Here is a 27,411-nt window from a genome sequence, read left to right as displayed (position 1 = left end):
CAGTCAGGGCTCCCCTGGTGGTGCAGGGGATGAGAATGTGCCTGCCAGTGCAGGAGACATGGGTTCAGTCCCTGGCTCGGGAGAATCCCACATGCCATGGAGCAACGAAACCCGTGCACTGTACCACAACTTCCGCGCCCGGGAACCGCAGCTACTGAGCCCACGTGCAGCAACTGCTGAAGCCTGAATGTCCTGGAGCCCGTGCTCCACAACGAGAGAAGTCAGTGTGCTGAGAAGCCTGCACGTCGCAACGAGAGAGTGACCCCTGCTTGCTGCAGCGAGAGCAAGCCCACGCACAGCAACAAAGACCCAGAACAGCCAAAGATAACTAACCAAACAAATAACATTATTAAAAAAGAAAACAGCCAAAAAGCAGACTTTTATTTATCACAGTTCTGACACCTGGGAAGTCGAAGATGGAGGTCCCCGGTGATTTGGTACATGGCGAGGGCCCCTCTTCCTGGTCTGCAGACGGCCACCTTCTTGCTATGTCCTCATACGGCAGAAACCAGTCTAATCTCTCTTTTCTTCTAATGATGCTAATCCCATCATGGGGCCCCACCCTCATCCTAATTACCTGTGAGTTGGAGGGGAGCAGGTGGATGGGGTGGGGTGGATGTAGGACCACCCTGAGACTATCTCACACTCAGACACCGGCGCCAAGGGTTGTTGGTGTCAGTCACTCCCCACACAGAGCTCATCCTCTGAGCTCCACTCGCTGGTCAGGCAAAGAGGGCCTGGCCCATGCCGGCCCCCTGCCCCAAAGCCAAAGAAAGAAAGTGAAGTCGCTCAGTCATGTCCGACTCTTTGCGATCCCATGGACTGTAGCCTACCAGGCTCCTCCATCATGGGATTTTCTAGGCAAAAGTACTGGAGTGGGGTGCCATTGCCTTCTCCAGGGGATCTTCCTGACCCAGGGATAGAACCCAGGTCTCCTGCATTGTAGGCAGACACTTGACCGTCTGAGCCACCAGCCCCTCCTCAAATCCAAGGCTATCAAACAGTGACGACTTCAGACCTAGTGGGCTCTGTCCTTACAGAGACTCAGAGCTGGGAGGGCAGGGGAGGGGCCCAGGGCCAGCCGGATCCAGTCCCACTGACCTCGCCCACTGACCCTCACTCCCGCTCACAGAGCATCCTCTAGGTTTGTTCCCATCAGCTGTCAGCTCCAGGAACCCCTGTTTCACCCTGTTACAGGGACTTCTGCTTCGAGAAACATAGACAGCAAGTGCCAGTCTCCCTGGAGAGAGCGACGCGGCAGCTCCCTGGGGACAGACAGGGAGCTGGTTCGACCTGCAAACCAGCCATGAGGAAATCTCTGTGACTTCTGGGTGAAACTCACCACCGTGGCTGTGGGGTGGGCCTGGGCCTCGGCTCCTCTGGCAAGTAACTGAATGGACTTTCCCGAGGGTCACGGGGCTAGTTCTGCAGCCACGTGGGTCTCCTGCCTCTGGAGGGTGATCCTGGGCCCGTCACCCCCACATGAGAGACAGGTGGACAGCAGTAGCTGAGTGTGGCAGGCGGGTTTCTGCTGTCGGGTCAGCACTGACACCTGAGGGCCCTCCTACTCCAGGGTCAGCCCCTCAGCCCCCCTGAAGGTCAGCGATGCCGGGCCCCTCGCAGCTGCCTGGCAGTGGCCCTGGAAGACAAGCTCCTGAACCCCTCGCCTGCCTGCCCCACGGGGAGGGATCCTGCACTGGGGCTCAGCTCATATCCGTGCATATTTAAGGGGGACCTTCCCAGGACATCGGCAGGCTCCCCACATCCCTCCCAGAGATCCATTTGTTAAAATAAACCAGGCGAGATCAGAGGTCGGCTCAGAACGAAACCACGCGTAATTGGGTTCAAAGATATTCAGACGGATGGAAACAGGAGACGGGGGAGGGCGGGCAGGCCACAGACACACGGGACAAGAGTGGGAGGCCCAGGGCTGCACCATGAGGAGGCCCTCCGTGGCCCGGGCCCTCCAGCGGCGCCCGGCAGCAGGCCGTGAGCAGCAGCTCTGGGGGGCTGTGAGGATTAATTTGGGGACCTCTGGGGCACCCCGTCCGTGCTTTCTTTCAGCTTGTGCTTGCGAAACAGGCTGTAGAGGACTCGCAGCGTGCTCTTGGCGTCCTTGTTCACGATGTCTGTGGGTCGGGAGAGAGCAGGGCAGTGGTCAGATCCAGGAGGGGTGACCAACTGTCCAGGTTTGCCCTGGACCAAGGGGTTTCCTGGGACACGAACTCTCAGGGCTAAACCTGGCAGAACTCCTAGCACACCAGGACAGCTGGTCAAGCGAGCCCTGAGTTCCAGGACCCGTCACAGGGCACAGCCACTGCCTCCTCCCAGGCACCCTCTCGGCGGGCCCCCAACACAGTACCTCCTCCAGACCTCGGCTCTCTGGACAGTCCATCCCCAGGGACCTTGGTCCCCCATCTCTTCCCCTTAGGACTGTCCTCCACTAAGGTGGGTGGGAGCCGTGGGCACGGGGCCCCCTCATAGGAAAACTCAGCAAACACCAGGCAAGAGGCTGCACCCACACCCCGCCCCACTCAGGGGCCCTGGCACAAGGCTGCCTGCCCACGAGAGTCCTGCACTCACCTTCAGGGTTGACGGGGTAGCTGAGGAGGCCTTCTTCCTTCAGCAGCTCCAGGGCCAGGGTGACATTGTGCAGCTACAATGACAAAACCCCGTCGGATGTTGGCAAGATGATTCATCATGCAGCCAGGGGGCCACTTCTATGGGAAAAGGCAGTCCCCAAGGAAGGTACCCGGCCCAGGCATCAGGGAAGGCTTCCTGGTGGAGGTGACACCTGGGAGTGAGTCTTGCCAGGTGAGGAGACTTTAGCCAGGGAAGGAAGCATCCTGCCTTTTCTGATGCAGCCCTGGAGCCTGTGTGCAATCGAGACTCCCTCATAAATAGCTGAGTTCCATGGGTAGAGCATAGATGAGGAGACTGAGGCTCAGAGTGGCCATGGGCCCATCTGAACTCACAAAACAGAAAGTGCTGGAGTCAGGTCTGTCTCCCTCTGACACCTGCAAAGCAGCTGGGGCTGGAGGAGCCCATCCCAGTCCCAAAGCCTGCTTCAACCAGGCCAGGCGGTTCCCGTGGCAACCTAGCCAGGGGCCCGGAGGCCCGGCTGGCAGAGGAGCAGGTAAGCAAAGCCCACCCGAGGGTGCCTAGCCTGCTCCCAGTCCCCTCCTAGTGGGTCTGGGCAGATCTGGGTTGGACCTCTGTGCACCAGCCCCCAACAGGTCACAAGTCACAGGTCGGACAAGGCACGTGTCCTGCCCGGGCCTTGTCCCCTCCTCCGTACAAGGGGAATAGCGCATCTCCCAGCGGCCTCTCCGAGCTGACGTGTGGACCAGTGTGATGGTGGACCCAGAACTGGAATCCTGAGGCAAGACATGAAGGTGGAATAACGAAGGCAGAGCCGAGGCCTCCCTGCAAGTTTCCGCCACCCCAGCTCCTACGAGGGCTGGGAAGTGGGCTGTGTGGGAGGCCAGGAGCCCCTGAAAGACTCTCTCAGAGAGCGAGAGGAGCAGGCCACAGTCCTGGTCCCAGGACACGGGGCAGGCGTGGGGGGAGCATCTTCAGCCCACCCCAAGGACTCCTGCTGCCTCCCAGGCAAGGGGCGGAGTCCTCCGTGACAGCTGGCTCCCCGGAGGCTGTGTGGGGACCACAGGGATCCAGTGAGCAGGGTCCTTCTCCACAGAGGAGAGTTGAAGGAGCATCAGATGGACAGAGCAGGGACTTCCCTGGTGGCCCAGTGGCTGAGACTCCGTGCTCCCAATGCAGGGGCAGGGGTTCGATCCCTGATCAGGGAACTAGACCCCACGCACCACAACTAAGAGTTTGCTTGATACAACTAAGGATTCTGCATGCCGCAGCTAAGCCTACACAGCCTACACAAATAAATTATTTTTTAAAAATGGACAGAGTAGCAGAGCTGGATCCAAAATGCCGGGGAGAGGCTGGTGGCAGCTGGGTCACCAGCCCAGCAGGGCTGCCCCTCTAGAGCCCATCAGGAAGACCAAGGCTGTCACAGGTGCCGATGTTCCCCAACAGGCAGGTCACACCTCTGGGGAGGTGCAGACCAGAGGAAGCGAACCTCGGAGTGAGTGAATCAGCCCTCCACTGCCGTCCTGTCCCCGTGTCCCCAGGTCTTCCCCCAGACTGGAGAATTCTGGAAAATGTGGGTTGTTACTGTTGCTACTGTTTTCCTTCTCATCAGGAGCACCATTCACAAGATGCACAGAAGGTAAATACCAGAGTGAAGACAGGACACTGGGCTGGGCTCTCCCACCTCTCAGCCCAGCCTTTGTGCTCACTTCCAAGCCTGCATCCTCACAGGATGGTCCAGGGGACAGAAGGGAAAAGGGGTCTGGGACCAAATGGCTTTAGGAAACATTGGCTTCCATAAAGTCCTATGGAAACCCTCTGCTGCAGGACTTCTCAGTGCCTTGAATGTGTTACAATGTATCCTGAGCTTTTGGACTATGCAGGTTTCCCCAAGTGATTTCACCACGGGATCCATTTGTCACGGAGCAGCTCACGGGACCAGTTTCTCAGAAACACTTCATTCACTAACTTTAACTATTTATTGTTATTTGTTTATTTCTCTTAGTTGCGGCACGCAGAGTCTTAGATCTTCATTGCAGCACGTGGGTTCTTTCAGTTGCAGCCTGTATGACCTTTAGTTGCAGCAGGCAAAGTCTTAGTTGCGGCACGTGAGATCTTAGTTCCCTGACCAGGGATCAAACCCAGGACCTCTGCACTGGGAGCACAGAGTCTTAGCCACCAATCCACCAGGGAAGTCCCTAAAAAATATCCACTGATCATCTGCTATGCGCTGGCCACGCAACCGGGGCAAAACCAGACCTGCTGCCTGCCCTCGTGGAATTCGTGCTGAGTATCACTGCTGTTGACCCTAGGACAACGCTCGCTCAAGCTTCTTCGGGCCACGCTCCTCCACGATGCTCAGTCTGACCAGGAGTAGCCACCCCAGGCTCCAGCCCCACCCCACCAGGCCTACCCAAAGCATTAGTCTTCTTGCATGCACAGTTTGAGATGATGAAAGGAAAATGACCATGTTCTGCGGAGCTGAGAGAAGCTCACAACCCAGGAGGGTGCATTCAAATCGTTCGAGAGAGCAGTCATTACACGTGGGAGGAAGCTGAAGGCTCCCAGCCCCGGAGTTTTCATTTCTGCAGAGCCAACGATGGCCTCGCTCCTCCAACCCTACTCCGCTTCCAGCACCGAACAGCAACCTCACATCGACACCACTGGCATCGACACCACTGGCAGAGAAGGTCTGATAACGAGAAATTCAATTTCCAGAAGCCACACGACTGAGATAACAATTCCTCGGGTGTCCCACCTCCGGAAAGGGCTGCCGTTCCGCCCTTTCCAGTTGATGACCTCGTCAGCATTTTTGTTACTCATTCCTGCAGCTGAGGTTTCTTACAATAGCCCATAAAAGTGCATTCTTGGGGCCTGAGCTGAGAGGCTGTTCTTTTCCCTCCGAAGAATGTGGCTCATCTTCAAAACGTGGTTCTGAAATCAGTGGAGTCAGCAGGCTGGCTGCACGCGGGGGCCTTGGAAGGCGGGACGTTTGTCCCCAGCTTGTAACTGGGGATTAGGAGGTGAGCGAGATACTGGGCTCCAGCCTTGCCATCTGCTGAAGCTCCGACCTCCGAGTGACAAACAGGGGACCCCTGTGCTCCTTTGGGTCCCAGTTCTGAGCCCCTGGTTCCATGGGGGTCTGCATGAGACCCACCCCACTGGCTCCATCCTCTTAACCTTCCCTCACTGATCACACATGGGCATCCTGACTTCTGGATAAAAGTCAGCACCACGGTCTCAGCCTCGCTCTGACTCACCTAAGCCCTTGCTCTGACCCTGCAACTCTGGGTGAACCTCGTTCTTGGTCTTACCCTGACTCCGTGTCCCACGGGGCTCACCCTGGCTCCCCAGGAAGGACATGAGGCTGTAGTTCCCACTTTGTAGACGGATGAGCCTGGTCATCATTCTAACCTCAAAGCTAACTGGCTTACTTGCCCTGTCTGAAGTCAGTTTCCCTGGAGAGAAACAGGAATGGGAATAGTTCCTATTCAGAGGCCCGATGCAGGAAGGAATTGGTAAGTTCATCCACGCTGCCCGTGGGCAAGCACCTCCCTGGCTGCAGTCTCGTGTCCTCTCGGCCCCGCACACGGCAGGGGCCTCTGCACGGAGGCCACAGGGCCTTGTCTGGCAAGAGGGTGAGGAGGAAGTGACAGCACCGCGGGTCTGAGCCTGCACCTCGTGTGTCCTGCTTCCTCTCTGGGTCCCCTGCCACTGCCATGAGAAAGCCATGCCACGCTCACTGCTGGTCCCAGGAGGAGTGAACCTCCCCAGTGACCCCCGCCCAGACGGCCTGGCACCCAGCCCATCCCAGGTGAGCGATGGAGCCTGGCCACGCCTAGAGCAGCCAAACCCAGACAACCTGCAGATCCACAAGAAGGAAGGTTTGCAGGTTTCAGCCCCTGGGTATTGGGTTGTTTGTTACACAGCGTTTCCACAGCAATAGGTGACTCACACAGTGGCCAGTGCAGGGGGAGAGTCCAGTAAGCGCTGACTGCTGTTTCTACCGCAGCGTCAAATACTGCACTGCTCCAGCCTGTTTGCTCTTCAGCCAATATCCCAGCTCTGGGGACTCTGAGCCCCAAATCACTCTTCCAGTCAAGAGCACCCCTGCCTCCTGAGAGGATGGAGATGAGACCCACAAAGATGGCCAAAAGAAGAACATGGGCTGAGGGTCAAGAGATCAGCCCCAGTTCCAGCTGGGCAGCCCCGGGCATGTCCCACAGCCTCCGGGGCCTCAGTTTTCCCTTCTGTAAAATGGAAATACAACCCTGCCCTGCACTCCACCCCCTAGGAACGTGGAGTGAGAGAGAAACGGGGATAAGGGGTCTGGTGAGGCCAGACTCAGGTAAGAACTCTCTGCCAACATGAGAAAAGCTGTGGTTCAGGGGCCTAGCGGGTGCCCAGGAGCTCAGAGGGGATGAGGAGGTGGTCGAAGCCAACACCCAGCTAAAGGAGCCAGAGCAAAGCAGGAGGAAGGCGCGGCTGGGGGCACCCTGGCAAAGACCTGGAGATGGCAGAGGCCCAGGTGGCGTGCGGACCACAGGCGGGCAGTGAGGCTGTGGCTGGGAGGCAGGCCTGGAACATTCGACAGGGACCCTGGTAGGGGAAGGGGGTCAGGCTTGCAGCCAGAAGCAGGGTCAGATGGGGTTGCTGATATGTGGGAGCCAGGCAGAAACCAAGCTTGGAACTAGGTCAGGGCAACTGGGTCAGGGCCCAGGGCCCCCTCCCACCCCCCACCCCACCAGGGAAGGCCTTGAGATCTGAACCATCCTCAGGGCCACAGGTACATCAAAGGGATGGAAATCATTCCTTTTCCCAGAAATGCCCCAAGGCTGGCACTGGGAACTGGCACCCAGCCCTGCCTGGTGTCCCCTCTCTACAGAGGGAGAATGGAGTGCCCTCCTGCCCTGGGCTGCCTGCTGCTGAACCAGCCAGAGGGACCCTGGTGTGGACAGAGTCCAGAGAGGGCCACCTGGGCTCCTGGGCGGGCTGAGGGGACAAGGGACCACATGCCCTGGGTGCTTCCACCTTCATGATGCTCCAAACCCTTTTCTGTTATTTGTGTGGTCTGAGGGGCAGCAACCCACCCCAGTGTTCCTGCCTGGAGAATCCCATGGACAGAGGAGCCTGGCAGGCTGTTGTAGTCCATGGGGTCGCAAAGAGTCAGACACTTTGAGCGACTGAGCACAAAGGCCAGCAGGGCAGGGACTGTGAGCCCATTTTAGCCAAGAGGCCTGAGATACCAGCAGTGAGCTGGTGGTGGATTGAGGGCCAGAGCAGAGGCTTTGTCTCTCTGCCAAGTCTGCCGGGACACACAGCTCAGGACTGGAGTGAACCCTGCCCCCAGGGGCCTCGGTTTCCTCCTGTGGAGACTCGTGAGCATCCCTTCCCTTCACCGGCAGGTGTCCCACATGGAGAGGACATTCCCAGCAGGGGAACAGACTGTGCAAAAGCCCAGAGGTGGGAGAGCTTGAGGAGCTCAAGGAATTGCAGAGACTCCACATGACAGGCCTGGGGGAGGGGGAGGGAGGAGCCCCATGCGGGCCCAGAAGCTGGGAGCAGTCAGGCTGATGCCCTGTCCCTTCCACCAGCATCAATCTCACCATTGTCCTTCCCCAGCTCGGGCATAGACACCCCATCCCACCCCCACCTGGGCTAATGCAGCCATCTCCCAACCAGCCCCCCAGACTCCAGGGAACTCCTGACTGCCACGAGGCCAGAACCCCTGCCACCTCTGATCCTTTGATGATGCTATTCCCTCCCCTGGGGTTCCCCAAGCCCTTCAGTCAACTTCAGGGGCCACCTCTCATGCAAGGCCTCTCCTGATTCCTGCAGATCGTACTAACCACATTTTCTTGCATTCAGGTTCCCCACCAGACCACCCACCATGAGCCAACACATTTCACTGCAGCCTGGAAGACCAGATATCACTGAGAGCACAGTGTTTATAGACTGAGGAGTCCTTGAAAGCAGGATCTGTGTTGGATCGTCTTTATGGCCATAGGGCCTGACACCAAGCAGGACCTCAGAAAATGAGGGATCAGGTGCATGGGTGCATGGGTGGGTGGACAGGTAGACGGATGGATGCTGGATGGATGGATGAGCGGATGGGTGGATGGATGATGTGTGGATGGATGGATGACTGACAAATGAATGAATGAATAGATGGATGGATGGATTACGTGTAGACGGGTGATAAATGGATGGGTGGATGGATGATGGTAGATGGATGGATGAGTGGATGGATGATAGATGGGTGGATGATGGATGGATGGAAGGATGGATAGATCAATGGGTAGGTGGATGGATGGGTCAGTGGGTGGGTGGATGGTGGATGGATGGATGAGTGGGTAGGTGGATGGATGATGGATGGATGGAAAGATGGATAGATGAATGGGTAGGTGGATGGATGCATGGTGGATGGATGGATGGATGGATGATAGATGAATGGATAGGTGGATGGATGAGTGGCTGGCTGGCTGGATGGGTGGATGGATGATGTGTGGATATGGATGATGGATGGATGGAAGGATGGATAGATGAATGGGTAGGTGGATGGATGGGTGGGTGGGTGGGTGGATGGTGGATGGATGGATGAGTGGGTGGGTGGATGGATGATGTGTGGATGGATGATAGATGGATGGGTGGATGGATGAATGGATGGTAGATGGATAAGTGGATGGATGGATGGGTGGATGGATGATGGATGGATGGATGATAGATAAATGAATGGGTAGGTGGATGGATGAGTGGGTGGCTGGATGGATGGATAGGTAGATGAATGTATGGATGGATAAATGGGTAGATGAACTGGGTGGATGAGTGAATCAGCAAGTCAATGGATAGGTGTAAGAGTCTGCAGGTGAGATTGGTGGGTGGATGGGCAGACATATGGACAACCAAAGTTTCCTTCACCCTTTACTTTACCTGTAAGTGAATGAATGAAGACTGATCATGCCAGTTTCCTAGATCTGAGCACTCAGAGGAAGAGGTGGAAAGGAAAATCTTTGCAAAAACTTACCATTTCTGCAGGAGAGCTGGGAGTGAGATAGAATTCCTTCAAGTGCAGGAAGAAGCCTTCTAGCTGTCCAATCAGCAAGAGTAAGATGACGCCATCTGCAAACTACAAAGGAGGGGACTGAAGACAGGTCACCTGGAGGATCCCGCTCTGCCTGTTACAGGCTGTGTGACGATAGAGGTCACACAGCCTCTCTGGGCCTCGGGTTCCTTTTTGAGAAATAGGGATGACATCCTGGACCTTGCGGTGTTGTTGTAAACAGCAGCAGGTATAAAGCAGTTATTGGCTGCCTAGCACACAGCACATGCTTGATAAGATGAGCCATTTTTACATTTTCTGTGAAATAGCCTCAAATCATTTTTTAAACCACATACTGTTCCATGAGCTACAGAGGCTCAGGAGAAAACAGAGTTAAGTGTAAAACTATTCCATCAGGGAAAGGCAGAGAACATCACACCGGGCTCATTTTGCTGGCTGCTACATTTGTATTTGTCTGTTCTGTCTGTACGTTCAGAGATAAATCCATCACCCCGGCATCAGCGCATCATATGCTAATATAATCCTATTCAATCTCTTCAAAGACACAAAACACAAGATTGAATATTGGAAGTAAGTCACCGCTAGAAGTCCTTAATGGAATTGCCTCGTAATAGGTCTGTTTCCATGCTGTTATTTTGGCCCCAAATCTTGCCTGCTAATGTGCCACTGAAACACCGGGGACTTTAATATCCCCCTTTATGCAACAGTCTCTAAATACCACTCTCACATGTGCCATTTATCCCGCAAACACCTTTATTTTACCAAGTGAGACATAAAGATGAAACAGGCAGAATGTAAACCCAAGACATCATCTGTTCATACCCACATAAAACACAATAAAACCACAACTTTCCATTGTGCGTCCACGGTGTGTCAGTGAAGTGAAAGTCGCTCAGCCGTGTCCAGCTCTTTGCGACCCCATGTACGGCACAGTCCATGGAATTCTCCAGGCCAGAATACTGGAGTGGGGAGCCTTTCCCTTCTCCAGGGGATCTTCCCAACCCAGGGATCGAACCCAGGTCTCCCACATTGCAGGCAGATTCTTTACCAGCTGAGCTACCAGGGAAGCCCAAGAATCCTGGAGTGGGTAGCCTATCCCTTCTCCAGTGGATCTTCCTGACCCAGGGGTGGAACCCAGGTCTCCCGCATTGCAGGCGGATTCTTTACCAAATGCCAGGTAATCCACAAAACGCCCGATGGTCTCCATCTCACCTGCATGAGGTTCAGAGAAGTCCAGGTCCGAGGTCACACAGCTAAGGTGAAGGAGGTGTGCTCAAGCCCAGGGGCAACGTGGGCCCCCCTGGCTTCAGAGTCTGCCACCTCTACCCTGCTGTGTCACCAGACCACGTCACACACGGGCTTCTCATGTGGCCACCGTGCAAGGTGCTGATGGCACACAAACTGGCCTCAGCAGCCTGGTTCAAGTCCCAGGTCTACCACTTGGGCTTACCAGGTGGCGCTAGTGGTAAAGAACTCGCCTGCCACTGCAGGAGACATGAGACGGGTTCGATCCCTGGTTGGGAAGATCCCTTGGACAAGCGAATGGCAACCCATTCCAGTATTCTTTGCCTGTGGAATCCCATGGACCAAGGAGCCTAGCGAGCTACAGTCCATGGGGTTACATAGAGTCAGACACGACTGAGTGACAAGCACCACTTAGTCACTGTGTGACCTTGGATAAGTTCATTAACCTCTCCATGGTTAATGTGCTTATCTGTAAAATGGGATAGTAGCAGTTCCCACCTAAGGAGGCTGTTGGGAGGAGTCAGTGAGCTGACACAGCAAAGGGCTTTGCTCACAGCACAGGGCAGGGCTTCATCGGATTTGGCTCCAGGCACAGGGCTATATAAACCCTGTTCCCCACTGGCTAATGACAGGCTGTGTCTGAGACATCAGCAGCTCCAGCTAAGCTCACCATTAGCCATTTGATGACCTCGCCACTGGTCCCCCCAGACCATGTTGTGTAAACAGAAGCCAGGTGGCCCGAATCCTGCACCACCATGTCCAGTTAACGCCCCCGGGGTCCAGCAGGCTCCACTGCTGTGCTGAGGGGCCTGGGCTGGCCATCGGCTTCCCTGCCCCCAACTGTGTTAAGGGAAATCAGAGGCATAAAGTTCTGGTGGGAGGCCACGGTCCACCACAGGAGGCTGGCAGCTCAAGATTCTACTCCTGCCCGGGACTGTTCAGCGTCATCAGCACTGTGGGCCAGGAGACTCGGGAGCCCTCGGACGCGGGGCTGTGCTGACACCCACGACCCCACCAGGCATACGTGTGTGCATGCTAAGTCTCTTCAGTCATGTCCGACTCTGCGATTCCAGGCTCCTCTGTCCATGGAATTCTCCAGGCAAGAATACTGGAGTGGGTGACCATGCTCTCCTGCAGGGGATCTTCCCCACCCAGGGATCGAACCCAGATCTCTTACATCTCCCGCACTTGCAGGCAGGTTCTTAAGCACTAGCACCACCAGGGAAGACGATGCAATTGGACAGGGGACCCTCGTGTGTTTTGAGTCATCGTATCGGATAGTCCAAGATTAGTTTGGGGTAAAACGAACTGCAAGGCAGTTGTTTCACAATGCAAGTGATTAACAGCACACACAAACCCTGAGGTCCTCACTTCACGGGACCATTGTCCTGCCCCTGATTGGCTGAGGTCCTCACTTCACGGGACCATTGTCCTGCCCCTGATTGGCTGAGGTCCTCACTTCACGGGACCATTGTCCTGCCCCTGATTGGCTGAAGTCCTCACTTCACGGGACCATTGTCCTGCCCCTGATTGGCTGAAGTCCTCACTTCACGGGACCATTGTCCTGCCCCTGATTGGCTGAAGTCCTCACTTCACGGGACCATTGTCCTGCCCCTGATTGGCTGAGGTCCTCACTTCACGGGACCATTGTCCTGCCCCTGATTGGCTGAGGTCCTCACTTCACGGGACCATTGTCCTGCCCCTGATTGGCTGAGGTCCTCACTTCACGGGACCATTGTCCTGCCCCTGATTGGCTGAGGTCCTCACTTCACGGGACCATTGTCCTGCCCCTGATTGGCTGAGGTCCTCACTTCACGGGACCATTGTCCTGCCCCTGATTGGCTGAGGTCCTCACTTCACGGGACCATTGTCCTGCCCCTGATTGGCGATGCTGCCTCCATGCAACATCCCCATTGGAGAGGAGGACCCCGGGTTTCTGAGAGGTGACACCCTGGGTCGCACAGGGTGGGCCAGGCTCCCGGTGGGCCCTGCCGAACCCTCTCCCTGTGGCCCTTCCCGACCCCGGACCCCGCAGCCGCATCCCTACCTGAGTGTCTAGATTCTGCACGGACAGGCCCAGGCGGTCCAGCTCCTGGTTGACGAACTTCACGATGGCCTGTCCAGGGAAGAACCGAGGCCCCAGGCCCCCAGCTCAGGTTCGCGACCGTCCCACTCAGGGTCACAGAAAGCTTCTCCCCGCCCCGCCCCCCCACCCCCTCCCCGCCGCGTGGCACCCGGCACAGCAGCTGCAGAGTGAGGGCCAGATTCCTCCCCCTTTGCCCTACCCTCTCCCCCAGACCCAGGTCAGGTGGGCGGCGGGGGAGCGGGCGGCAGGAGGCGCTCTTGGAACTTTGATCTCTCTACCTCTTTGACAGCGTTCACCTTCTCTGGAGCCAGCTTAAATAATTCATCAAAGACGTCCTCTGCAGACAGATCCAATAAACACCTCATTACGATGCTATTATCTTTGTGCCAAACAGGGACTTCTTTTCCACCAAAGTTTCTCAGAAGAATCAGTCCAGAGAGATGTAGTTTTATCCCAAGTAAATTAGTAAGTAAGTGTTAGTTGCTCAGTCGTGTCTGACTCTATGACCCCATGGACTGTAGCCCACCAGGCTCCTCTGTCCATGGGGATTTTCCAGGCAAGAATACTGGAGTGAGTTGCCATGCCCTCCTCCAGGGAATCTTCCAATCCAGGGATCAAGCCCATGTCTCTTATGTCTCCTGCATTAGCAGGCAGGTTCTTTACCACTAGCGCCACTCAGAAAGCCCAGCTAGGCACACAATAGGTCTTAAATAAACAGTCATCGTTTCTAGCGTGGACACCACCCCATCCCCTGGGAACTCGCCCTGCCTCCCCGCAGTTCCCTGCTCTACCCGGCAGTCCACAGGAGCTGCCATGGGTGGCTGAAAAGGGGCCAGCCCCAGACTGACTCCTGGCCCAGAGGTCTCCTCCCCAGCATCTGTGGAGTGGCAGAATAAGGGCATTCAGCCCTTGCAGAGAGGCTGAAATCCCCGCGGTGCACAGAAGGCCAGCGCCCTCAGCAGCTGAGTCAGGCCCGCGGGAGCATCTTAGCAGCTCAGGCCCCTGGTCCAGACTCAGAGGCGCCAAGTCCTCAGACTCAGGCCCTTTCCCACCAACTGCATTTGTGCCATGAGCAGCTAACATGCCTCCCTGGGGAGGCTGGTCCTCAAGGCACTGAACACCCAAACTGGGTAGAATTTACCTCTTGATTCTGCAGCCAGCCACTGTGTGACTCTGAACAAATCATTTCACCTCTCCATACCTCGGTTCCCTCATTAGTGAAGGGGGGCATAAACAGCACCAGACCGCACTATGCAGGTTAAAATGCCCCATAAACGGACAAACACGGCAAAAATGCCACTGAGCCCGCCCAGACCTCTCGGCCTATGGTCAGTGAGACTGTGCCCCTGAAGGAGCCACTCCGATGACCCAGGCCAGAACACGATGGACACTCTAGACACGGTGTTAGGAAGCCTTGTTCCGTGTCCCTGCCCCTGGTCACTGTGTGACCCAGCCTCATGCAGCCCCCTAACAAACACTGCTCCCTGGGAAACCCCAGGTCCTCGGGCTGCCCACACACAGACATCTCACCAGACCAGCCTTCCTGGTACCTCCCTTCTCCCACTCAACCTTTCTCAGTCCTTGCTTTCAGAAGCCCCTCACAGGCCATATTGCCTCCTCTGCAGGTGAGTACCCGCTGTCTACACAGCTCTGTTCCAGCCAGGGAAGGTTCAGGGAGGCAAAATCATATTAAGATGGATGGATGGATGGATGATGAATGGATGGGCTGGTGGATAGATGGATGGATGGGTGAATAGATGGATGGATGGATGGTTGGATGAGTGGATGGACAGATGAGTGGATGGATGCATAGATGGGTGACCAACCGCCAGCTGGCCAGGTGGACTGACTAAGGAATAAATGAATGAAAGAAGGAATGGCTGAGTCAATCAGTCAATTGGTGAAGAACTCTGTCTCAAAAACAGCAGCCAAAGTAGTGAACAATCACTATTAAGCACTTTCTCTGTGCTAAGCACGCTCACAAAGTACCTTTTAACCCCTGCCACCAGCCTAAGAGGTGGGTACCACTATTAACCCCATTTTATAGACGAGGAAACTGAGGCACAGACAAGTTCAGTCACTCGCCCAAGTTCACGTGGCTAATAAACGGGGGAATTGGCATTTGAACCCAGGTTTCCTGGCCCCAGAGCCCACACGCTGAACAACTCCACAGCTGTCACCACCGATGGGAATTAAAAATCTCTCTACCCATATAAGCAGCATCACGAGAAGGAACAGCCAAATCCACGGGCAGACAGACAGAAGGGAGGACAGAAAGACAAGAGGGCTGGAGATACACATGCTCGCATGCTAAGTCGCTTCAGTCGTGTCTCTTTGTGACTGATGGACTGTGGCCCGCCAGGCTCCTCTGTCCCTGGGATTCTTCAGGCTGAATACTGGAGTCGGTTGCCTCGCCTTCCTCCAGGGGATCTTCCCGACCCAGAGATCGAACCTGCATCTCTTACGTCGCAGACCACAAAGGAACTGTGAGCACACCCAATCATCAACCAGTCATAATGCCATGCCTGTCTCAGCACATACCCAGCAGAAAAAGATTTCCCTAAATTAGGAAGGTACTCACTTGATGGCTGGTCCTTGTCTGCACTAAAGAGAAAAATGTAGGGGGTGGGGGTGGGGAGAAAGCAAACACACGGTTAAAAAAAAAAACAACAACTTCAGAGACATAGTGTCTTTGTGTGACAAGACCTGGCAGAGGCGAGGCTGACAGAGAAACTTGCGAGCTCCCTTTTCCCGGCAGCTCCGTAAGCAGGCAGGGCCCTCGTGGGAAGCAAATGGCAGAGGTCCAAACCCCCCGCTGAGGCTCCCACACCTAGAAATGCCTGAATCGTGTTGTTTTTGTTGCGCTGTTTTTGTGTTGCTGTTTTAGCTGTGCTATGCTTGCTAAGTCGCTTCAGTCGTGTCTGACTCTTTGCGACCCCATGGACTGTAGCCTGCCAGGCTCCTCTGTCCACGGGATTCTCCAGGCAAGAACACTGGAGTAGGTTGCCACGCCCTCCTCCAGGGGATCTTCCCCACCCAGGGATCGAACCTGTGTCTCCTGTCTTGGCCGGCAGGTTCTTTACCACCAGCACCGCCTGGGGGGCTGTTTTAGCTGTGGTGGGCGTGTTACACGACATGGTAAAAATGCCCAAGTCCTCACCTGAGAGCCAGCGCGTGTTTACCAATGAACACCCCTGGGTGTCACCACCCCCAACACGGCGCAGAACCTTCTAGCACCCCCAGCTGGTCCCCACCCCCTCCCACCCCACATAGGTCACTGCCGCTCAGAGGTGCCTGGCTGTGTTTTCATCTGGTCTGTTGTGTTTGCAATGAAACCGTGTGCACGCCCTCGTGTCTGGTTTCTTTCACCGCCTTTTTATTGTCACTAAGTGGTGGTTTTGCCTGGACTTTGTTGTTAAATGTTCCGCGCCACCCCCCCCCACACCCTGAAAGCTCAGTTCTGCCTGCCTCGCCCCCCCACCACCACCCCCCATGCCCGGGGAAGGTTGGGCTCTCCCAGGAGAGCCAGGTGGTCCCTCCGACTGCCCGTGACCCTGGCAGGAAGCTGGGCCGAGAGGGTTGGGGGAAGCAGCCTGAGACGAAGGCCCAGGGCTCTGCACGGAGGCTGCTGCCAGGTGGGGCACACGGCCCTGTGCCGCCTGGGACACAAGCCCAGGGCCAGGGGTGGGCCCTCACGGAAGCATCTGAGCTCAACAGAGGCTGAGAAGCGTGGCTTTAGGGCTGCAAAGGGAGGAGGGGTGTGGCCACCATGACCACTGCTAACTGCACCCTCTCTTAAGTTCCCCAAACTCGTTCTCAGAGCCTAAAGCTTTGGCATAGACGGGTCAAGACGGATGATGTGGAAGGCATCTAGCCTCATCGAGTGGGAGGGGAACAGGCCTTCTTCCTGGGGTGTCACTGGGAAGGCAGATGCGCCAGGCCTCACTGGCAGGACGGGCCAACAGACGTCTGCTCCCTCCACCCTGGCCATGCCCGGCCCACACACCTCCGCCACAGACATTACCTGCCATTAGCTTGCAGGGGTTCAAGCCCGTCCCCCTAGCCTGGCCCCCTGGACACCCAGGAGCTGTAGACCCGGAAGGACCTCAGGGCTGGGGGCACAAAAGAGGGGAAGGTCCCTTTACATGCATCATCTATAACCCTCACGACAGCCCCAACAAGTAGGAAAGGGGGGTCCTGCTTTATCAAAGGCATGAAGAAGCTCGGAGAAGGGGAGTGACTTGCACAAGGACGCAGAGCTCACACCAGGCTGAGCTGCGACCTCAGCCCAGGCAGGGCTGGCTGCCCAGTCTGCGAGCAGGAGAGAACTGAACTCGCGCAGCTGGGCCTCTGAGAGTTAAATGGGCGAAGGGAGCTGAAACAGCCCAGTGCCCTGCACACAGTAGGCCTTCGGGAAGAGTTAGACAAGAAAGGAGAACCCACAGCTTTCCTGGAAGAAACCCACTCTCAGGCCAACCCAGAAAGACCTTTGGACCAGATGGGGTGGGCGGTGAAAAGGGGAAGCCAGGCAGCGGCCTGTGGCAGGGTCTGGGGAAATGTGGGCCTGCGGGCAGAGCGGGGCCCCTCTGCAGCTCTGGCGGCTTTGCAAGGATGAGAGACATTCTACCCGGACCAGGCGGAGATTCTACAATTCACAGAGCGGAACCTGCGGCCCAAACCCAGGGGCCTGCTGCAGGGCCAGCCCCCCACCCTTCCCACCCCTGGAACCTGGACAGGTGTCCCAAAGTGTGAGCCCACGGGTGGCAGGGGGACCCTTGGCTGAGGTCAGTTACAATCTCCACCACAGGGGAGTCCAGGAATGCAAAATGGCCAGGTCTCCCTGGAGAGAGATGCAGCTGGGGGTGTTGGAAGGCTCGAGGGGAGAGACACAGGGCACATGCACGGCTTCCTTTACCACCCAGGCTGTTGGGAGTTTTGGCCACAGGCCAGCTGGCCCCACGCCACTGAGACCCTTCTAAAGGCTCACCCAGCCTGCAGTTCAGAGGCGCCTAACAGCAGCCCCCCTTCTCCCTGGACCCCAGGACCCTGTGGTTGCCTTGTTGCAGAGCCCACATGCACGGCCCTGACCCTGATGTGTTTCCAACCCTGCCATGAAGCGCGTGCAGTGAAGGTGGGTATAGGCGGCTCTGCCGGCCAGGACTCCGCGGGCCGGCAGAGTGAGGGCCCTGCCCAAGAAGGTCAGGCAGGTCTGCCCCTGCCCCGGGGCCCACTGCCCACTCCAGAGAAAGCCCAGCGCCCCCGCCCTGCCTCACCCGCACTCAGTGAGCTGCTCCACCGATTTCTCCGACTTCAGGCCACTCTTGGTGCGCTGGGAGAGAGAACGGGGGACAGAATGGAGTAGCCACAGAAAATTCTAGGGCCCATGACTGCCGCCAGAGGAGACTGGAGGGCCCAAAGCTGCCCAGAGGGACTTAGTTCACCCTGCCGCATCTGCTCCTCAAGGCGGCCTCCCTCCTGGGCAGCCCTTGTGGGACCAGCTTAACTGTCTTTCTTCCCACGGGCCCTGAGCCCCACAAAGAGGGGGGACTGTGTCTGCCTCGGTGCCCAGGTATCCCCAAAGTCCACTCAGTGTCTGGCTCACAGGGCGTCAATGGACATGTGTTTACCTGATAACATATAAGTGACTGGCTGGGTGAAAAAATGAGTGGGTGGATGAATGAATGGGTGAATGGGAAGGTTAATGAATGAGTGGGTGGGTGAGTGGATGACTGAATGGATGAGTAGGTGGGTGAATGAATGGATGAGTGGGTGGTTGGATGAATGGGTGGGTGAGTGGATAAATGAATGGATGAGTAGGTGGGTGAATGAATGGATGAGTGGGTGGGTGGATCAGTGGGTGGGTGAGTGGATAAATGAATGGATGAGTGGCTGGGTGAATGAATGGATGAGTGAGTGGGTGGATGAATGGGTGGGTGAATGAATGAATAGGTGAATGCATGAAGGAATGAAGTCACCTCTGATTTACATATAGCCATAGAATTCATTAGTGGTTTTGAAAAAGTCAGGATGCATTCTCATGAGTTTGGCTGGACTTGGCATATTCTGCCTTCTGGGATGAGGGAAGCTGGCTGCTCCCCAGGCGCCCAGGTGGTGGGGGTGGGGAGAGCGGGGAGCAGGCATGGGGGGCCCTGTTGGTGGTACTCAGGGTCTGTCTGAGAGAGAAGGCACAGACTCCTGGGCCGTCAGCTACAGCACAAGTCCATGTGCTGGAGAGGGAGTGCTCGGTAGATGCTGGAACCAAAAAGGTCCCTGGGGCCCCTCTCACACCCATGCATTGGGAGACGAGGCCATCACAGTGGGAGGGCAGCAGCGGTGGCCCAGGGTGTGAAGGCTCCAGAGGGCCGTGAACAGATGGTCACTTACGGCCCACGTGGTAGCCATCAGTCAGGACCTTCAGGACACCCCAGGCAGGTGTCATCTGCTGAGTAAGTGGGGCTGACCAGTCCACAGACCTCGTCGTGGCCCGGCTTGGACTCCGCATCTCCTGCCCACAACTTCGGCCCAGCTCCCCCCACCATCCTGGTGGGACCTGGTGTTTCTCCCGGCTCCCTGGAACTCACCCTGGTTCAGCCCCCGCCCTGTGCAGTACCCACCCCCTGGTCCAGAGTGTGGTGACGCAGCCCTGAGATGCCCGACCTGCAGGCAGGCATCCTCCGGGGCCTGCCCTTACCTCCATGGTGATCACCTCCACCTGCACGTTGGTCGGGAGGGGCAGGTCAGGCTGGAAGCGCTTGGCCAGGGCCACGAGGAGATGCAGGGTGGCCAGCAGGTCCTTGTTGAAGATACCTGGGAGGAGACGGGGGCATGAAGTCAGAGCTCCCGGGATACCCAAACCTGGGGCCACGCGGTAGGCTCCTTATTGTCACAACCACCCTCTGCAGCCCGAGGAGCTCGGTGTCCAGTCATCAGGGGAGCAGAGGTCTGGAAATCTACATTCAGAACCTAAAAATAATCTCACTTTGCTCCAGTCATCCTTTCTGCAAATACAGCCCAAGGGCACGAGCCACGTGTGGAGGGAACTTTCACACACAGATGTTCACGGCAGCGCTGTTTAAACAACTGAATGTCCTACGGCAAGGCCCTGGCTGAACAAATTGTTAGATCTGAGCTGAACGTGACCTGATTTAGGGGCTTTCCTGATGACTCAGACAGTAAAGAATCCACCTGCCATGCAGGAGACCTGGGTTCGATCTCTGAGTCAGGAAGATCCCCTGGAGAAGGGAAGAGCAACTCAGTTCAGTATTCTTGCTGGAGAAGTCCATGAACAGAGGGGCCTGGTGGGCCTGACAACCTGACTTGGGGCCAACATTACAAGCATCAGTTATTGAATGTGAGACTTGAAACGCAGTGGCGAGAATACCGACGGGGGCCTAACACAAACTGACATGGACTATACTGAACGTCCTGCGATAAAGCATGATGGGAACGAACACTTAAAGAGGACGCACACACGTGTAACTGAGTCACTTTCCGGTACAGCAGAGATTAACAGTGTCATAACCAACCATACTTTAAAAAAGGAAAAAAAGCGGGTTGAAAACTGTTACCACCTCACCTTTCATACTGTTTCCTACACCTACTTCTGCTTTACTGACCACGCCACAGCCTCTGACTGCGTGGATCACAACCAACTGTGGGAAATTCTGAAAGAGATAGGAATACCAGACCACCTGACCTGCCTCCTGAGAAACCTGTATGCAGGTCAGGAAGCAACAGTTAGAACTGGACATGGAACAACAGACTGGTTCCAAATAGGAAAAGGAGTACGTCAAGGCCATATATTGTCACCCTGCTTATTTAACTTCCATGCAGAGTATATCATGCAAAATGCTGGGCTGGAAGAAGCACAAGCTGGAATCAAGATTGCCGGGAGAAATATCAATAATCTCAGATATGCAGACGACACCACCCTTATGGCAGAAAGTGAAGAGGAACTAAAAAGCCTCTTGATGAAAGTGAAAGAGGAGAGTGAAAAAGTTGGCTTAAAACTCAACATTCAGAAAACGAAGATCATGGCATCTGGTCCCATCACTTCATGGGAAATAGATGGGGAAACAGTGGAAACAGTGTCAGACTTTATTTCTGGGGGCTCCAAAATCACTGCAGATGGTGACTTTAAGTCATGAAATTAAAAGATGCTTGCTCCTTGGAAGAAAAGTTATGACCAACTTAGACAGCATATTAAAAAGCAGAGACATTACTTTGCCAACAAAGGGCCGTCTAGTCAAGGCTATGGTTTTTCCAGTGGTCATGTACGGATGTGAGAGTTGGACCATAAGGAAAGCTGAGCACCGAGGAATTGATGCTTTTGAACTGTGGTGTCAGAGAAGACTCTTGAGAGTCCCTTGGACTGCAAGGAGATCCAACCAGTCCATCATAAAGGAAATCAGTCCTGAAGATTCATTGGAAGGACTGATGCTGAAGCTGAACTTCAATACTTTGACCACCTAATGCAAAGAACTGACTCATTGGAAAAGACCCTGATGCTGGGAAAGATTGAAGGCAGGAGGACAAGGGGATGACAGAGGATGAGAAGGTTGGATGGCATCACCAACTTAATGGACATGAGTTTGAATAAACTCTGGGAGTTGGTGATGGACAGGGAGGCCTGGCGTGCTGCAGTCCATGGGGTCACAAAGAGTCGGACACAACTGAGTGACTGAACTGAACTGACCACCTCACCACCCAACCTTGGTCAGGCTATTTCAACTCCTTCCAGTCTCAGTTTTCTCATCTGGAAAATGGGCAGGATGCAGAGGTTGGAATGGCAGGAAATCCTACCAAGTGGCTAACTGGGTGGGACCTTGCACAGTCGTTTCTTACAAGCAGGCACTGCAGATGCAACTTAGATAAGTTAATGAAGCAGGTGGGCAGCACCCATCCAACAAGGCAGCTCAGCTCATGTGCGGTGCTTGGGAGTCAGGGAGCCACGGCAGCCTTATGGAGAAGGCTGCCTCTATCATCCTCGTGCGGGACTTCGAGGCAACCCCGCCCCCCGGGGAAGGGCGCTGTAATTCTGCCTCCTTGCCTGCCCGCTCCCAGCCCTTTCCACACCAGCCCCACGCACTCTCCATGCTCCACTTGGCCTGTGGCTCCTCCAGCTGCAGGCTCTGGTCCACAGACTCCAGGACCGCTGCGAGCTTGCGCCTCTGGCTGGCCGCGGTTAAGGCAATCTCCTCCACGTCCAGCTTGAGTCCGCTCAGCTTCTCTGAGGACCAGAGAAAGAGGGGTGGGACGGAGGGAAAGGGTGGGAAAGGCTGGGGGAGGGCAGGCAGATGGGGCTCCTGCCAGGGGATCCACAGCCAGTCCGCTTCCTCTAGGCAGTCACGGCGCATGCTGGTTGCGGGGCTAGGCAAGCCCTGCTCTCTGGAGACACCACCGGCCCACTCCACCTTGTCCAAGACCCTGTGCCCCACCCCCTTAGCCTCCCACACAGTGACCCCCGGTCCTCATCCCTGCGGGGCAGTGTGGTCTAGTGGTTAAAGCCAAGACCCCTGGCTCCTTCCCACCCCCCACACCGCTCTCTTCATGGTGAGACCTTGGACAAGCTACCAGGCCTTTCGGAGCTCAGTTTCCTCATCTGTAAAGTGGGGATGATCACAGAACAGCTGTGCTGAGGGTTAACAGCACCTGCTCCATGGAGAGAGCTCAGGAAGCCGTGGCCAGCAGGCCTGTCCTGCAGCCGTCTGCCAAGGGCTCTGCAGAGGGCGACAAGTGAGCCCCAGGCTGGCCCACTCTGCCCCCCAGGACTTTCCGGGGTTGAAAGCAGAAACTTACGGAAAAGGTGGTGCAGGATGAGCCCGTCGAAAATGTCCTCCTCCAGGCTGCGGACCACAATGTGCTCTGGGAGGAGCTCGGCGTTGATCCAGTCCATCAGCACCTGCGGCCCCGAGGGACAGCTGACGGGGGGCCACTCCCCACCCGGCCTCTCGCCGGGCTCAGCTCTGCCCTCCTCCCGCCAGTCAACTCCTCCTCATCCTTCAAGGCCAGGTCAAACATCGCCTCCTCTGGGAAGCCTGCTCTGACCTCCCAGGCTGTTAGGGGTCTGCTCTGGGCTCCAGCAGACCTGAGCACTTCGGGCTTTTTTTTTGTCCTGCGTAAGGTTTTGATAATACAGGGGTTTTAAAATCCTCTGAGGGGCGGTCAGAGGTGGTGCAGGTCAGGAGGTCTCCCTGGAGGAGGTAACAGAAACACCCCGTGGAGACTAGAGAAATACTGCGAGGAAACTGGAAGCCCCCAGCCTGTGCGCAGCTCACAGCTGAGAACTGGGCGGTGGCTGTGTGTTCCCGCCCCGGCAGCTGAGCCAGAGAAGGAGCGCGAGAGCTGGGGTCTATGACCTGGGTCCAAGCCCGGCTCCGTCGCTGGCCACCGTGTGTCCCCCATGGGTCAGGCCACTCCTGAGGCTCTGCTCCCTGGGACGCAGGTGACAGCTCACCTCTCTCAACCACCAGGAGCCTTGCTGGGATCACGCACAGAAAGGCACACCGTTGGTGCTCAAGCAAGATCCCTTCTGCAGCCACTCAACAGGCCTCCCGGGAGCCTGTGGGGTTGCCACCCACCAGCTTGAGGTTGGGGAGGGGGTGGCCCACGGTCCCCACCCCAAGAAGGTAGGAAGACTCCTCCAGAGAAAGATGGTCAGAGAAGGTTGCCGCACCTTTTGCAATTCTTCAAATTTGGGGTTATTCCGGGAAGTGGGGGGAAGGAACTTCCTCTTCTCTCCTGGAAACAGAGTGGGGCATGACACATGGATGGGGGCCTGAAGGTCAGCCCTGGAGCCAGCGTCTCGACCAAGAGGGGAGACTGGTCCTACAACTTCACACGCACACACACACACACACACAAAGGCACACACATGTGCAGAAGGGCACTCAGACACACAGGCACACAAGTGCATTCACACACACACGTAGATACACAGTCACACATATGTACACATGCCATCACACACACACACGCCCTGACCACCAAACATCCCCAGAGACCTGGGCTTCCCAGACACGCCTCGTCCTCTGCACCCACTTCCTTAATCCAAGCGGTTCCTGCCTCCCCCAGGACACTCTTCCCCCTCACTTCTCTCATGAACACCAGCCCATCTTCAGACACCACAATATTCAAATTTGGGGAAAATACGTAAACTCGAAAACTATTTCTTGTCTATCTGAAATTCACATTTAACTGGATATCCTGCATTTTATCTGACCCTCTTTCCGCATACATAAGAAGGGGTCACAGACCAGTTAAGCCCAGATCCCTGGGCTCCAAGGGGCCGAGGCAGCGTTCAACCACGACTGCCAGGCTCCCCGGTGTGGGCAGGGCATTGAGGGCACCTGCTTCTCCACTGAGCCCCAAGACCTGGGTCAGCATCTCCTCTACGTTGAAGAACCATGGAACCCACAAATGGCAGGGCCCAGGCGGACCACTGAGGTCATCGAGTCTCAGTGGATGTGGGAGACACTGAGTCACCCCGGGGCTGGCTTTGCGCGCATCCACAGGACAGGATGCATCGCCTCTGTGTTCACGTCGCCCAGCTGGAGTCTTGCAGACATGCTGAAGACCTCTGAGTCCCACCCGGCCCGTGTATTCCTCACAGGAGGACAGGCTCCGGCAAAGGCCTGGTGGCAGGGGTGGGGCGGGGGTGGCGGTGCCTGAATGGCCGCGGCCCCTTCCTGGAGCATCCTTCCTGCCACTCTGAATCCCGCCATGTTCCAGCTCTGCCTGCCAGAATTGTATTTCCAGACCGACTATAAAACCAAAAATAAACACTTTTCCAAATCACGAAGCCCTGCCACCCTAACAGCAATTTTCCTCCTGATGCTTTCCAACCTGAAACCACTTATAAACCGAGAATGCCAGACAGTTAATGAAGTCAGCCCTGCGGCGCCGGGCTTGCGGCTCTGCAATGTCACCCTCTGTGCCTGCTTCCTCGTCTGTAAAAAGGAGGTGAGCGTGCCCACGATTACCACTCTTCAGAGTAACAGGTGAGATGCTGCGTTTAAGACGAGCTCAGCTCAGCCCCCGCACAGAGGGGACCACATAGCAGTCAGCATCCTCAACACTGTCCCTGTTAACCTGGAGAAGCGGGGTTATGCGGGATCTGGGGATAACTCAGTGGAAGGTTCCAGAAGCAGGGGAGTCAAGTATAAAGCAGAAGGTAGAGGCAGGGGCTGGACAGAACTGGGTGTTCAGCGGACCACCTGGCAGCCAAGGCAGGGCCTGATACAGCCCGGGGGGCGTCTCAGGATGCCGGCCCTGCCGCTCTGCCCCACCTAGCCCGCACCTTGTGAGAGCTCTTCCTCGGCCGGTGGGTCCTCCTTCCCAGGGAGATGCAGCAGGTTGTAGAGGGACTCTGGCTCCATCGCTGCCTTGCCAGCCCTGGGGAGGCAGGGAACCAAGGACGTCACCCCTGAGTCACCCTAAACTCGAGGTCTGCTGTTTCCTCTAGACACCAGGAGGCGCGGGGAGAGGCCGGGAGCTGGATGTGGGTGGACAAATCACCGCACTTCCCGGGCAAGGGGCCAGGGTGCCTGCTGAGAGGGTCGCTGGGAGCCAGTGCTTGCGGGACGGCCCACAGAAACAGGCAGCGGCCGAGGTCAGAGCCTGTGTAGAGGCTTGGCGGGGAGAAGGGGTCCTCCTCGGTCGGGTGCGGAGCCGCCAGCCCACAGCCCCTCCTGCAGCACACAGGAACCTCCACCCACCCACCCTTACCCGGGCAGTAGGACCAAGGGGGCAACCCCCTGCTCAGAGCTTCTTGGATCCAGAAAACCCTCTGGCTGACCTCAGGGGGCAAATCTCCTGGAGGGGCAGGGGCAGCAGTGTGGCGGTGATCATGTGACAGGTGATGTCTGCAGACCAGGAGCTCCTACCGGGGCCGCGGTGGGGGACAGGCCTGTCCTCTCTGGGCCCTGAGCCTGAGTCAGGGAGCACAGAGCAGCCCCCCAGCCTCTGGGTGAGTGGACATGGGACTGGGGTGCAGGATGGGCTCTCGGGGGTGTGGGCTGGTCCTGCCTGGCTCAAGTTCTGAGCGAGCGTCTCCACAGTGGGGCTTATCATCCTGGCCTGTCAAGGGAGCTCAGGGGTCTCTCCGCTCACCGGGAAGGGCCAGAGTTTTCAGAGCCGGCCCTCCTCATCCTCGCTGCGGGGAGGGTGCCCGGCAGAGTCAGAGCCTCCTTCCTGCTCCCCTGGACTCACTTCCTCTCCTGCCGGGTGCGGCCCCGCCCACCACTTCCGCTCTGGCCCCTGGGCCTCCCATAGCGCTTTCAGCCCCAAACAAGACATCTGGGGCTGGGGGCCTCCTGCAACAGAAGCTGGTGGTCAGCTCCAGCCCCCGGGGAGGCCTGGCTGGAGTAGCAGGGCCCAGAGCTGCCGTAAGATGGAGGCACTCACAAGATGCTGTGACACGGGCAGCCAGCCTGGGGACTCCAGGGCACTGTCTGCGGCTCCGTCCTGCCCTAAATCGTCGGGGTGTGGAGAGCACAGCCACTGGGCCGACTCCATCCCCCCGAATTCCCAAGCCTCCTTTTGGACGGGGTTCTGTTCAAAGGACGGGGCCAGAGGAGAGGCGGGAACTAGGCCTGGGGGAGGGGGAGAGGTCAGGAGATTGGGTTCCAGGTGGGCTCCTCCTCCTGTGTGACTTTGGGCAAACAACCTCCCCTCTCTGTTCCTGATGCTCCTTTACCGGGAGGGGCTGAACCTGATGGGCGCCAAAGGCAGCAAGTGTCCACAGAGCTGGGAGCTCCCTCCAGCCCTCAGCAGCCCCAGGGGCCGTCCCTTGTCAGACCTGGGACTCCCTTTCTTCATTGGAAGACTTGGGGTGGCTGGTCTCCTTGGCTGAAGGTTAGGGGAGATGACAGGCTGGAAAGGGAAACTTTCCCTGGCTACACGAGAGCTGGGAGGGTGCCCTTCTGTCTGCCCGGGACTCTGGGCTGGGGCAGTGGCCGCCTCCAAGCCTAAGAGGCAGGGGGACCAGCTGGGCGCAGGGAGTGCTCCGCCCCGCATCGTCCCTGTGGGACCTCGGCTAAGACCGGGTTCTCCCGGCCTCGTTTCCACGAGGCCTCCCAGAGCCTCCCTCTCTGTGTGCTTGAGCTCAGGCTCAGAACCGAGGACTCACCTGGCTGCTTCCTCCATGCAGGGAAATGCAGGCCACGGAGCTCAAGCGCTGGTGGTCCCTGGGTTCCAAAGCAAAGCCAGTTCCGGTGCCCTAGGTCGGCAGGGGCCGCCCGGGAGGCAGGGGCAAGCGGCTCACTTCCTCCGGGGCCTGTGGCTTCTGCAAAGCCATCCAGGCTGCGTCTGCAGGGCGCTTCCTCCTGGCGGGGCTGTAGAACCTGGTGCTCTGAAAGCCACCGCAAGCCCCTCCGGAAGGCTCTGCCCCTGGGCGTATGGGCCACCCACACCTCCA

General features: G+C 56.9%; 1 protein-coding gene across 2 annotated transcripts; it reads right to left on the bottom strand.

The window, feature by feature from the left end:
* Nucleotides 1–1,812: 1,812 nt before the first annotated feature.
* PARVG (parvin gamma) lies at nucleotides 1,813–27,411 on the bottom strand. 2 transcript variants are annotated; one of them, XM_061418815.1, is made up of 13 exons: nucleotides 27,124–27,411; nucleotides 25,294–25,388; nucleotides 23,671–23,735; nucleotides 22,794–22,896; nucleotides 22,084–22,224; nucleotides 19,687–19,802; nucleotides 18,269–18,324; nucleotides 15,577–15,599; nucleotides 13,274–13,332; nucleotides 12,957–13,025; nucleotides 9,629–9,730; nucleotides 2,584–2,656; nucleotides 1,813–2,129 (listed from the first exon to the last, which is right to left on the bottom strand). In XM_061418815.1, exons 1-13 carry the CDS (start codon nucleotides 27,138–27,140, stop codon nucleotides 2,020–2,022), a joined length of 1,029 nt encoding a protein of 342 aa, XP_061274799.1. In that variant the 5' UTR covers nucleotides 27,141–27,411; the 3' UTR covers nucleotides 1,813–2,019. The 2 variants fall into 2 exon arrangements, with proteins under 2 accessions (XP_061274799.1, XP_061274798.1); XM_061418814.1 differs by lacking the exon at nucleotides 27,124–27,411 and adding an exon at nucleotides 26,106–26,202.

The sequence above is a fragment of the Bos javanicus genome, chromosome 5, assembly GCF_032452875.1.
Source record: "Bos javanicus breed banteng chromosome 5, ARS-OSU_banteng_1.0, whole genome shotgun sequence".
Classification (NCBI taxonomy): domain Eukaryota; kingdom Metazoa; phylum Chordata; class Mammalia; order Artiodactyla; family Bovidae; genus Bos; species Bos javanicus.
Note: the sequence above shows the minus strand (reverse complement) of the source record. Positions and strands in the feature narration are given on the sequence as shown.

What these genes read in the sequence shown, in the direction of transcription:
- PARVG (XM_061418814.1), bottom strand. Translation starts at nt 26,143, where the DNA reads ATGAGGAGGGCCGGCTCTGAAAACTCTGGCCCTTCCCG. An exon ending in GAAAACTCTGGCCCTTCCCG is followed by an intron (nt 25,389 to 26,105) that starts GTGAGCGGAGAG and finishes CTGCCTCCCCAG; the next exon opens with GGCTGGCAAGGCAGCGATGG. An exon ending in CATCCTGCACCACCTTTTCC is followed by an intron (nt 22,225 to 22,793) that starts GTAAGTTTCTGC and finishes TCTGGTCCTCAG; the next exon opens with AGAAGCTGAGCGGACTCAAG.